Source organism: Panthera pardus, unplaced genomic scaffold (assembly GCF_024362965.1).
Source record: "Panthera pardus isolate Hobbes unplaced genomic scaffold, ASM2436296v1 HiC_scaffold_12, whole genome shotgun sequence".
NCBI lineage: Eukaryota > Metazoa > Chordata > Mammalia > Carnivora > Felidae > Panthera > Panthera pardus.
In genome coordinates, this window is record NW_026526677.1 from 57,638,272 (window position 1) to 57,651,686 (window position 13,415).

General features: G+C 36.8%; 1 protein-coding gene across 6 annotated transcripts in view; it reads right to left on the bottom strand.

The window, feature by feature from the left end:
- Positions 1 to 13,415, bottom strand: part of C2CD3 (C2 domain containing 3 centriole elongation regulator) — a 144,331-nt gene that overhangs the window by 30,755 nt on the left and 100,161 nt on the right. For all 6 annotated transcript variants that reach the window (XM_053900079.1, XM_019449792.2, XM_053900080.1 and 3 more), the window contains 2 exons: positions 11,073 to 11,278; positions 9,602 to 9,735 (listed from right to left, as the gene is read on the bottom strand). In XM_053900079.1, coding sequence (XP_053756054.1) covers positions 9,602 to 9,735; positions 11,073 to 11,278 — 340 coding nt within the window. The remainder of the gene's footprint in view (positions 1 to 9,601; positions 9,736 to 11,072; positions 11,279 to 13,415) is intronic.

The following is a 13,415-nucleotide window of genomic DNA, read 5'->3' on the forward strand; positions in this document are numbered from 1 at the left end:
TGGTAACCATTTGTTTGTTCTCTTTGGTTAAGAGTCTGTTTCTTGGTTTGTCTCTCTTTTTTTTCCTCTTTGTTCATTTGTTTTGTTTCTTAAAGTCCACATAGGAGTGAAATCATACAGTATTTGTCTTTCTCTGATGGACTTATTTTGCTTAGCATCATACGCTCTAGATCCATCCATGTTATTGCAAATGGCAAGGTTTTGTTCTTTTTAAAAATATTTTTTAATGTTTATTTATTTTGAGAGAGAGAGTGCAAACAGGGAAGGGGCAGAGAGAGAGGGACAGAGAGAATCCCAAGTATGCTCCGCACTGTCAGCACAAGCCCAATGGGGGGCTCAATCCCACCAACTGCAAGATCATGACCTGAACTGAAACCAAGAGTCGGATGCTTAACTGACTGAGCCGCCCAGACACCCCAAGATTTCATTCTTTTTAATAGCTGGATAATATTCCATTACACACGCGCGCACACACGCGCACACACACACACACACACACACACACACACACACATCACATCACATCTTCTTTATCCGTTTATCCGTTCATCTATCAGTGGACACCTGGGCTGTTTCCATAGTTTGCCTATTGTAAATAATGCTGCAATAAACACAAGGGTGCATTTGCCCTTTGAATTAGTGTTTTTGTATTTTCTGGGTAAATATCCAGTAGTGTCATTCCTCTATGTAGGGTAGTTCTATTTCTAACTTGTGAGGAGACTTCTTACTATTTTCCAGTGGCTGAACCAGTTTGCATTCCCACTGACAGTGCACAAGTGTTCCTTTTTCTCCACATCCTTGCCAATACTTATTTCTTGTGCTGTTGAGTTTAGCCATTTGGACAGGTGTGAGATGATATCTCATTATGGTTTTGATTGCATTTCACCAGTGATGAGTGATGTTGAATATCTTTTCATGTATCTCTTGGCCATTTGTAAGTCTTCTGTGGAGAAATGTCTATTCATGTCTTCTGCCCATTTTTAAATTGGAGTATTTGTTTCTTGTGTGTTGAGTTGTAAAAATTCTTTATATATATTTGATATTAACCCTTCATTGAATGTCATTTACAAATGTCTTCTCCCATTCAGTAGGTTGTCTTTTAGTTTTGTTGGTTGTTTACTTTGCTGTGCAGAAACTTTTATTTTGATATAGTCCCAATAGTTTATTTTTGCTTTTGTTTCCCTTGCCTAAGTGAACACATCTGGAAAGATGTTGCTATGGCCGATGTCAGAGAGTTACTGCCTGTGCTCTCTTCAAGGACTTTTATGGTTTCAGGTCTCACATTTAGGTCCTTAATCCATTTTAAGTTTATTTTTGTGTATGGTGTAAGAAAGTGGTCCAGGTACATTCTTTTGTGTGTTACTGTCCAGTTTTCCCAACACAATTTGTTGAAAAGACTGTCTTTTTCCCATTGCATTCTTTGTTGAAGATTAACTGACCAGCTAATTATGGGTTTATTTCTGGGGTTTCTATTCTTTTCCATGGACTTATGTGTCTATTTTTGTGCCTGTACCATACTGTTTTGATTACTATAGCTTTGTAATATAACTTGAGGTCCAGAATTGTGATTCCCTCCAACTTTGCTTTTCTTTTTTCAAGATTGCTTTGGCTATTTAGGGTCTTTTCTGGTTCCATACAAATTTTAGGACTGTTTATTCTAGCTCTGTGAAAAAATGCTGTTGGTATTTTGATAGGGATTTCATTAAATATGTAGATTGCTTTGTGGAATATAAACATTTTAACAATATTTTTCTTCTGATCTATGGGCATGGGATGTCTTTTCATTTCTTTGTGTTATCTTCAATTTCTTTCATCAATATTTTATAGTTTTCAGAGTACAGGTCCTTTCACCCCTTTGGTTAGATTTATTTCTAAGTATTTTACTATTTCTAAGTATTTACTGTTTTGCATTTGTAAATGGGATGGTTTTCTTTTTTATTTTGTTTTCTTAATTACTCTTTCTGCTGCTTCATTATTAGTGTATAGAAATGCAGTGGATTTCTGTATGTTGATTTTGTATGCCACGACCTTATTGTATTCCTTTATCAGTTCTAGTAGTTTTTTGGTGGACTCTTTAGGGTTTTTTTTTTATCATGTCATCTGCAAATAGTGAAAGTTTTACTTCTTCCTTACCAATTTGGATGCTTTTCATTTTTTCTTTATTTCTGACTGCTGTGGCTAGGACTTCCAGTTCTATATCGAATAAAAATGGTGAGAGTGGACATCCTGTCTTGTTCCTGATCTGAGGGAGAGAGCTCTCAGTTTTTCCTTGCTTTGAGTGTGTTTTCCATATGAGGCCTTTATTATGTTGAACTATGTTCCTTGTAAACCCACTCTGTTGAGGGTTTTTATCATGAATGGATGTTGTATTTTGTCAAATGCTTTTTCTGCATCTATTGAAATGACTATATGATTTTTATCCGTTCTCTTACTGATGTGGTGTATCATGTTGATTGATTTGCAATTATTGAACCAACCTTGTATTCTGGGAATAAATCCCAGTTGATCATGGTAAATGCTTTTTTTAATGTATCGTTGGATTCTGTTTCTAAATATTAAGAATTTTTGTATCTCTTTTTTTTGTAGTGTCTTTATCTGGTTTTGGTATCAGGGTAATACTGGTCTCATAACATGAATTTGGAAGTTTTCCTTCCTCTTCTATTCTTTGGAATAATTTGAGAAGAATACCTTTTTTAAATGTTTAGTAGAATTCACCTGTGAAACTGTCTGGTTCTGCCTGGACTTTTGTTTGCTGGGAGATTGCCGATTATCCATTCAATTTCCTTGTTGGTAATTGGTCTGTTCAAATTTTGTTTCATCTTGATTCAGTTTTGATAGGTGACATGTTTCTAGGAATTTATCCATTTCTTCCAGGTTGTCCAATTTGTTGGAATATAATTTTTCATAATATTTTCTTACAGTTGTTTTTATTTCTGTGGTGTTGGTTATTTCTCCTCTTTCATTTGTGATATTGTTTATTTGAATCCTTCCTTTCTCTTTTTTTGATGAATCTGGTTAGAAGTTTATTAATTTTGTTGATTTTTTCAAAGAACCGGCTCTTGGTTTCATTCATCTGTTCTACTGTTTTTTTAGTTTCTATATCATTTATTTTTGCTCTAGTCTTTATTATTTCCTTCCTTCTCCTGGTTTTGGTTTTTTGTTTGTTTGTTTGTTGTTGTTCTTTTTCTAGCTCTTGTAGGTGTAAGATTAGGTTGTTTGAGATTTTTCTTCCTTTTTGAGGTAGACCCGTGTTACTATAAATTTCCCTCTTAGAACTGCTTTTGCTGCATCCCAAAGATTTTGGACCATTTGTGTTTTAATTTCATTTCTTTCTGTGTAATTTTTTATTTCTTCTTTGATTTCTTGGTTGACTCATTCATTTTTCAGTAGCGTTATTTCCATGTATTTTCACCCTTTCTAGATTTTTTCTTGTGGTTGACTTCTAGTTTCATAATGTTGTGGTTGGAAAAAATATATGTTATGACTTTGATCTCTTTAAATTTGTTGAGACTTGTTTTGTGGCCTAATATATGATCTATCTGGAGAATGTTCCATGTTCACTTGATAAGAATGTGTATTCCAGAGTAGATCAGTATGGAGGCTCCTCAAAAAAGTAAAATAGAACTACCCTATGACCCAGCAGTTGCACTACTAGTTATTTATCCAGAGGATACAAAAATACAGATTTAAAGGGGTACATGCACCCTGATGTTTATAGCAGCATTATCAACAAAAGCCAAACTATGGAAAGAGAGCCTAAATGTCTATTTACTGATGAATGGATAAAGAAGATGTGGTATATTTACACAATGACTATTACTCAGCCATCAAAAAGAATGAAATCTTGTCATTTGTAACGACCATAGATGGAGCTATGGTGTATTATGCTAAGCAAAATAAGTCAAACACAAATACTATATGATTTCCCTCATATGTGAAATTGAGGAAACACAAGAGGTGAACATACAGGAGGGGGAGAAAAAAAGAGAGGGAAACAAACCATAAGAGACTCTTAACTGTAGAGAACAAACTGAGGGTTGATGGAGGGAGGTGGGTGGGGGATGGGCTAAATGGGTGATGGGTATTATGGAGGGCACTTGTTATGATGAGCACTGGGTGTTACATGTAAGTGATGAATCACTAAATTCTACTCCTGAAACCAATATTACACTATATGTTAACTAACTAGAATTTAAGTAACAATTTGAAAAAAATGGAGTATTTTAAATAAATGACATTTTACAATATTTTATATGAACAAATCTTTTCCTGGTAGTTTCCCTTTTTTCAAGGTTCTACATTTTTTCTTTTACTTTTTGAAATAAAACATGTAAGGGGCGCCTGGGTGGCTCAGTCGGTTAAGCGTCCGACTTGGACTCAGGTCATGATCTCGCGGTCTGTGAGTTCGAGCCCCGCGTCAGGCTCTGTGCTAACAGCTCAGAGCCTAGAGCCTGTTTCGGATTCTGTGTCTCCCTCTCTCTCTGACCCTCCCCTGTTCATGCTCTGTCTCTATCTCAAAAATAAATAAACGTTAAAAAATAAAATAAAATAAAACATGTAACATGGAAAAAAAATAATGTGTATTCTGCTGTTGTATGATGGAGTGTTCTGAATATATCTGTTAAATCTATCTGGCCCAGTGTGTCACTGAAAGCCACTGTTTCCTTGTTGATTTTCTGTTTATTTCCACTGACTTAAGTGTTACCCATTCTCCTTTAATAAATTGTCCACATTACAGCCTGAGTGATTTTTTTTAAAACACAGGTCTGATAACAGTAAGAACAACACTATTTATGGAGTCCTTATTATGTGACAAGTACTGTTCTAAGCATTTGTGTACTAAATTATTTAATCACCATTGTTTCTTTCTAGCTTCGGTTTCTCTGTTTTTAATCTATAAAACAAATTTCAAATTTCTCAGCATGGTATTCAAAAACTTGACTTCGGCAATAAGTCTTCTCTTTAAGTAACAGCTTCAATGAGATAGCATTCACATCCCATACAATTTACCCAAAGTCTACAATTCAATGGTTTTTAGTATATTCACAGAGTTGTGTAAACATTGCCACAATTTTAGGATACTTTCATCACCCCCCAAAAAATTCTATACCTATACATCAGCAATCACTCCACACTTCCCCTTCTGCCCCAAACCCTCACCCAAACCTCCCAGCTCTAGGCAATTGCTAATCTACTTTCTGATTCTGTAGATTTGCCTAATCTGGAAATTCATGTAAATGGAATCATAACAACATACAGTCTTTTGTGACTAGCTTCATACATTTAGCATTTTTTTAATTATTATTTTTTAATGTTTATTTATTTTTGAGAAATACAGAGAGAGAGAGAGAGCCAGACAGAGTGCAACTGGGGGAGAGGCAGAAAGAGAGGGAGACAGAATCCGAAGCAGGCTCCAGGCTCTGAGCTGTCAGCACAGAGCCTGATGTGGGGCTCAAACTCACAAACCACGAGATCGTGACCTGAGCCAAAGAAGTTAGACACTCAACTGACTAAGCCACCCAGGTGCCCCACATTTAGCATGTTTTTAAGCTTCACCCATGCTGTAGCATGTATCAGTAATTCATTCCTTCTCATGGCTGAATAATTTTCCATTATATAGAGATATCACATTTTATTCATCTACTCATCAGATGATGGACATTTTGTTTGTATTTTTTAGTTACTAGGAATAATGCTACTACAAACACGTACAAGTTTTTGTATGAACATATGATTTATTCTCTTGGGTATATACTTGGAAGTGGAATTATTGGATCATACGGTTACTCTATGTTTAACCTTTTAAAAGGAAGTGCCAGACCGTTTTCCAAAGCAGCTGCACCATTTTAAAATCCCACCTACCATGTATGAGGGTTCCAATTTCTCCACATCCCCTCCAACATTTGTAATATTTGTCTTTTGGATTACAGTCATTGCAGTGGGTATGAAGTGGTATCTCATTATGGTTCAATTATATTTTCCTGATGGCTAATGATGTTAACCATCTTTTCATGTGTTTATTGACCCTTTGTATATGTTCTTTGGACGTATGTCAATTCAGACCATTTGTCCATTTTTACTTGGGTTACTTGCCATTTATTATTGAGTTGTAGGAATTCTTTATATATTCTGATACAAGTAAGTCCCTTATCATATCTATGTTTTACAATTATTTTCTCCCATGCTGTTGGTGGCCCTTTCATTTTCTTGATGGTATCATTTGTAGCATGAAAGTTTCTAATTTTGATGAATCCAGTGTACTTTTTCTTTTGTTGCTTCTGCTTTTGGTGTCTTATGTGAGGAATCATTGCCTAATCTAAGGTCATGAAGATTTCCTCCTATGTTTTCTTCTAAGAGTTTTATAGTTTTAGCTCTTACATTTAGATATATGATCCTTTTGGAGTTAATTTTTATATACAGTGTGAAGAAGGGGTCCAACTTCAATCCTTTGCATGTGGATATATAGTATCATTTTCTGAAGACTATTCTTTCCTCATTAAACTATCTTGGCATCTTTGACATCTTGGCATCTTTGGCACATGGGTTTATTCTGGACTGCCAATATATTCTACTGATTTAGATTTCTAATCCTTATACCAGTAGCACACTGTACTGTTTACAGTAACTTTGTGTTAAGCTTTGAAATTAGGAATTCGTTCTTTTTCAAGACTGTTTTGCCTACTCTGTGTCCCTTGAGCTTCCATATGCATTTTAGGACTAGCTTGCCCATTTCTACGAAAATTCCAAAAGGGATTATGATAGGGAGTGTGTTGAATCTATAGATCAATTTGGGGAAAACTGTCATCTTAACAATATTAAGTCTTCTAATCTGTGAACATGGGATATCCTTCCATTTATTTAGACCTTCTTTAATTTCTTTCAGTAATGTTTTGTAGTTTTCAGAGAGTAAGTTTTGCATTTTAAAAAATTTTTTTAAATCTTTATTTATTTTTGAGAGAGAGAGAGAGAGAGAGAGAGAGTGAGTGAGTGCCGGGGAGGGGCAGAAAGGGAGGGAGACACAGAATCCAAAGCAGGCTCCAGGCTCTGAGCTGTCAGCACAGAGCCCGACACGGGGCTTGAACCCACAAACCATGAAATCATGACCTGAGCTGAAGTCGGACACTTAACTGACTGAGCCACCCAGGTTCCCCTGCACTTTTTTTGTTAAGTTTATTTTTAAGTATTTTATTCTTTTTGATGCTATTGTAAATGGAATTGTTTTCTCAATTTCATTTTGGGTTATTCATTGTTGATGTAAAGATATACAACTGATTTTTTTAAATTATTTTTTTAATGGTTATTTATTTATTTATTTTTTTGAGAGACAGAGACAGAGAGACAGAGTGAGAGCGGGGAGGGACAGAGAGAGAGGGAGACACAGAATCCAAAGCAGGCTCCAACTCGACGTGGAGCTTGAACTCATGAACCGCGAGATCATGACCTAAGCTGAAGTCAGATGCTCAACCGACTGAGCCACCCAGGTGCCTCATATAAACAACTGATTTTGTATATTAGAATAAAAAATGTTGGTTGTGGGCACCTGGGTAGCTCAGTTGGCTAGGCATCCGACTCTTGGTTTTGGCTCAGGTCATGATCTAATGGCTTTGTGGGTACTAGCGCCATGTTGGGATTCTCTCTCTCCCTTTCTCTCTGCGCTCCCCTACTCGTGCTGTCTCTCTCTCAAAATAAATAAATAAACTAAAAAAAAAAAATAAAAATGTTGGTTGAAATTTCTAATATGGTAAAAATGGATAGATACAATTTACCTAAATAAACCTCTTTGAGGTTATCACTAATTTTTAAGAGTATAAAGGGTTCTGAAGTGGAAATGTTTGAAAACTGCTTTACTAAGGTATAACTGGTATATAATGAATGTCACATATTTAAAGTATACAATATGAGGTAATTTTTTTGGGTATAATTTTTTATCATGACTGAAAAACTATTGACCAAATAACAACCCTTTATTGGAGAAGTATCAAAACTGGTTATTTGGTTCAATTATAGCATACTTTCATGCCACAATATTGAGTTTTGACATATGTGTACTTCTAAGGAAACCATTACAACATAAAGATTATGAACATATCCATCACCCTTAAAACTTTCCTCCTGTCCTTTATAATTCTTCCCTCTTTCTTGCTCTAGTCATCCTTTCTTGTCCCTAAAAAACTACTGATTTGCTTTCTGTTGCTATAGATTAGTATGTGTTTTCTAGAATTTTATATAAATGGAATCAGATACAATGTACTAGCTTCTCAACATATTTTGAGATTCATTTTGTTGTGTATCAGTATTGCCTTTTGAAAAATTTCTTAGTAGTATTTCTTTGTATGAACATACCACAGTTTGGTTAGCTTTAGATGGCTGGCTGGATCAGAATATGTCATTTTGATATAGTCCTTTTGAGATGGGAACAGGGATGTTTTTTTGTGGACGAAAAGCAAACCACTAGACTTAGCTTTTACAATTACTAAATAGTGTCCTCATCATTGATCTATATTCTGTCCTAATACCAGTACCCTTATCCTATCCATGTCTCATGGACTGGTTATGGTCAAAGTAACACCCATAAAATAGATAACAGAAAAATTATTTAAGCCTGTGATTTAGGATTTGACAGACACATGGGATCCCTTTATATAGAGGGCAGAGGCACTCTTCATGTGGTAAGCAGGTAGAGCTACACAGCACTGAAATGGGCTTTGGTGTTAGAGAGTATCTTTCTGGAATAAAGGATCTACTCATAACTGCTACTGTAGGAATGGCTATTTTAAGGGAAGATCCCTTGTCTTATCCCTGAAGTAGGGAGACAGACACAGGAAAGACTGGTGGAGGCAGGGGGATGACAAATGCCACTAAGGCCAGGAAGGGAGTGGGGTAGAAAGCAGCAATGTTATTCCTAGACCTCGTCCTTTAAGAGAATGGAATGTGCTCTAGCCCCAATATCCATATGCATGTCCATGGTTGGCTTTGCAAAGCAATTGGATGGGCCAGTTGCTTTTTATAAAATAATTTGGTTCCTAGGTTTGGAAAGGGAAAGACCTCACACAGCTGATGACTGATTTTAGGGATAAAGGTTAAAGGCCTCTGAGGAAAAAAGAAAAGTATCCTTTCCACTGAAGCTACCTTTTGATAGCAGTAAATATTCTAGTTCCTATCTTATAAAAAATTTGTTTTCATTGGATCCTGGAATTCCTAGGGATTGTGACAGAAGATCAACAAAGCTCTTTCCCTGTCTCTAGTTTCTGACTCTGTAGATTTGCCTAATCTAGATAATTTCTGGTTTCTTCTTTCTTCCGCTAATAAAGGAAAGAGAGGGGCGCCTGGGTGGCTCAGTCAGTTAAGCATCTAACTTTGGCTGAGGTCATGATCTCACAGTTCATGGGTTCTAGCCCCATGTCGGGCTCCGTGCTGATAGTGCTGCTTGGGATTTTCTCTCTCTCTGCCCCTCCCCTGGTCATACTTTCTCTCTCTCAAAATTATATAAATTAAGAAAGAAAGAAAGAAAAGAAAAGAAATAAAGGAAAGAGAAATGACAAGCCAGTTAGCATCCTTCCAACTCTCTGACTCTATTTCTTCCCATCAAAAATTCACTCACCTCGTAGGAGAAGAGAAATCAAGTCCCCTTGATGAGGTGTGAGCAGGTTGTTCTGGGGTCCATCTTGCAACACAGCCAGGGAATGCAGCATACATACCAGAAGCAGGGAAGGAAAAGGGGCTGTGTATTGGGATCTGTAGAATCAATGAGAAAAATGGTACACTTGTCACCACAAATTCTTTTGGAACGAAGCAGTATAAATAAATTTGTAAAATTTACTGTATGTAGATAAATATAATTTACTGAGCATTTTCAATGTTGAAGGCTGTACTAAGCAATTTACATGCATTTTCTCATTTAAGCTTCACAATAATCTTATAAGGTAGGTACTATTATTATCCCCATTTTACACACTATGCTATCAGATTGCTTTTTAGTTACTTTATCTGTTTTTATGTTCCTGCTCCCCCAGCTAGTTTGTGAACTCCTGGCTGGATATCATTGTATTTTACATGTGAGGCTGATCTGGCTGTCGTATTTCTTGTCTCATGACTATCAGGGTAGGTGTGAAGAAAAGACCTTCTTATACACGAACTGTTTAACTCTGTCACTTTCTCATGCATTCATTCATATTCAATATTTACTGATGCACACTCTGCCAGATCCTGGGCCAGACATCCATGATAAAAGAGGTAAAAAAAAAAAAAAACAACCCTACAATCTTTGCTTTGATAGAGTTCCTCCATCTGGGACAGTCTGAAAATTCTTTCTTTTACAGTTAAACTCCCTAAAAGAGTTCTTTGTATTTGCTATTGTTGATTCCCCTCTTTCTGTTTTTTTTTTTTTAATATAAGATAGACTAATGATTTTAATGTAATAGAATTTTTGAAAACTTCAGTCAATATGGTTTCAAACTCCACGCTGCAAATAATTTTATTTAAAAATTGAGATACGGCCATTTGTGAGAACATGGAACAGAGAACAAACTGATGGTTGTTAGAGGGGAGGGAGAGGGCAAAATGGGTGAAGGGGAGTGGGAGATACAGGCTACCAGTCATAGAATGAATAAGTCACGGGAATAAAAGGCACAACATAGAGAATATAGTCAATGGTATTGTAACAACATTGTATTGTGACAGATGGTGGCTGCACTTGTGGTGAACAAGGCATTATATATAAACTTGTCAAGTCATTATGTTGTATACCTGAAACTAACGTAACATTGTGTGTCAACTAAAAAAATTTTTTTAATTGAGATATAATTAATGTATTGTAAAATTCACCCTTTGAAACTGTTCAGTTCAGTGGTTTTCAGTATATTCAAAGTTGTGAATCCATCACCACTATGTAATTCCACTATGTACACCACTGTGAAATTTTTATCACCCTAAAAAGGTCATGAGATCATCATGAGACACAAATACATAATGTGTTCTGCAAGCTGGAAAGTACCAAACACATGTAAAGGATCTTCTTACAGATTTTCTCAGTAGAACCCTTACTGGTTAAGAATTTGAATTAGGATACGTACCCGTGACCCTGGGGTCTCCATCCCACGCCTTGATTGTCTTTCTTCTTTGAAGTGCATTAAACTTTCCAGAGGGGAGACAGCAACTTTTATCTGCCCCTGGCACTCTCCACTGAAGTCTGTGATGTTGTACCAGCCACAGACAAACTGGAAGCCAGAAAGAAGCGGGGAGAGGTCCACTGAGGCAAAGCCAATCACCCTCTCCTCATCTGTGGGGGAAGAGAGAAGAGCTGAGCAGTGTGACTGGGCATGTCTTGCCACTGACATTAGAGGTTGCACAGAGAATAGCTGATACAGAGGACTGGGCGGTGGTGGGGGGTAGTTTAGTGATTCCAAAATCAGAAGAGAAGACAGATAATGAGGATGAGAGAGACTGGGAACCACAACCTGCTTTCACTATTATGATTTCCCTTTTTGTATGGCAGGGAAAAGCTAGTAGAGTTGAGTTCTGTCCTTTTGATATAGGCAATTGGAAAACAACCCTTAAACATAATAAACACTTGTTCTTTTCCCTACGTTATCATGTCTCAGTAATTTTCCTCAGGACGTGGGTCTTGAAAAAAATCATCTGAAAGACCATCACCTTTGGAATTATGAGGGATTTACATATCTACATTTTCTCATTTATACTTGTCTGTATTTTCCAAATTCTCTATAACATACACATGTATTATATTTAATTAAAAACAAAAGTGACACAAATCACAAAAGAAAGCCAACCCCCAAGAAAACCAGTAGTCAGTACAAAATAAGAGCTTGGGTTCAAGCTTATAAGGGGGCTGCCCGTAATGAGTATGAAGACCCTTTCTTGGACAGACAAGCAACCATGCAATGACTCTTGTTTTCTGACTCATTGCTTCTTGTTCCTCATTTCTGACATGAAAGTATCTGGGGACAAACAGGCCCCCATCACTCCATAAGTTCTTTGTTTGTATAGGCTCCACTCCCTATAGTGAATATTAAAGGCTGATTCTACCAAACATAGGACACAATTCTCAGTTTTCAATTTGCTAAATAAATCAAGGAATGTAAATTTTTAAGACGAGTGGTCATGAGTTTCCAAGTTTCTTGTGCACACTGCTGGTGACACTGAGCTCATCACACATTGTCTAATGTTTGTTTAGACAGCTTACTTTTCTTTGGACTGGGGCCCACCTGAAACCTGAGACCAAATGTCACTTGCTTTATGTTCCCTACACTCTCCATTCCTGGTGTAAATCTTCCTACATCATGAGGAAGTTGCTAAACATCCACTGAGAACACAAATGACCTGGCCAACATAGAGTGGGACAGAGAGGAGGTGCATTACAATAGCTAATCTGAGTATGGCTTTGACTGAAAACACATTACTTTAATTCCCTAAACCTCAAGTCTCATATATACAATGAGAAGTAATGAACCAGATTTAAGACCCCTTCAACTTCCAAGTTGAAGTCTTAGGCTCTAGAACGTTTGAAGTTGTGTTCCCCAGAGTAGGAGTCAAGTAATTCCTACCCAACGGGAGTGAAGAATATTGGCTAGAACCATTAATTTGCACTCCAAAGATTTTTTTTAAAGCTTTGCAATGAAAACTAATCTTGCTTTGTTTGGTTATCCAAGTATAACCTGTTCTTGATAGATTGTAACTTTAGGGTTATGGCTAATGAAAGCACTACATCTAAACATACCTGAGAAGAAATCAGGCTAAGGTGATCACTGAGAAAAACAATAGCTTTGAAGAGCTCAGTTTAATTATCAGATTGAGTGGGACAACCCATCATTCTTTCTTTGTAGTTTTGTGTTCTAATGATCTCAAACTTCCTTCATACTCGTTCTTTACTCCAGACTTTTCTATTTGCTGTTCCCTCTGACTATACTATTTCATGCCCCTTCGTTTCTCAGCTGAAGTGTGTTCTAGGAAGCCTTCTCTGACATCCTGTCTGAGTTAGATATCCCCTACCGGAGAACCATATATTTGCCTAATCATACTATCCATGAGGACAGAGACCATGTATGCCTTATTTTATCTTTGAATCCCTAGCACTTAGCATAGTGCCTGGCACAGAGTAGGAACTCAAATGTTGACTGAACACAGCTTGGCCAGGTTTGAGTACCTTTTGCATAGCTGAGGCTATGTGGAAAGGATGGAGTTAAGGGAAGAGAGGCATCTACCTACATTGAGAGACAGAGCTAAATAAGTGTGCTTCGTTGGGTCTAGGCATTTTCCCCATCTCCATTTACAATGGGGTTTTACAGGATTCTCTGGAGGTCCCAAAAGATAGGGAAATGTATTTTGTTCTTCTCTATACTGAATAGCCCTAGCACAGTACCTGAAGCATAGTAGGTGTAATAAAAATAGCTCCATGT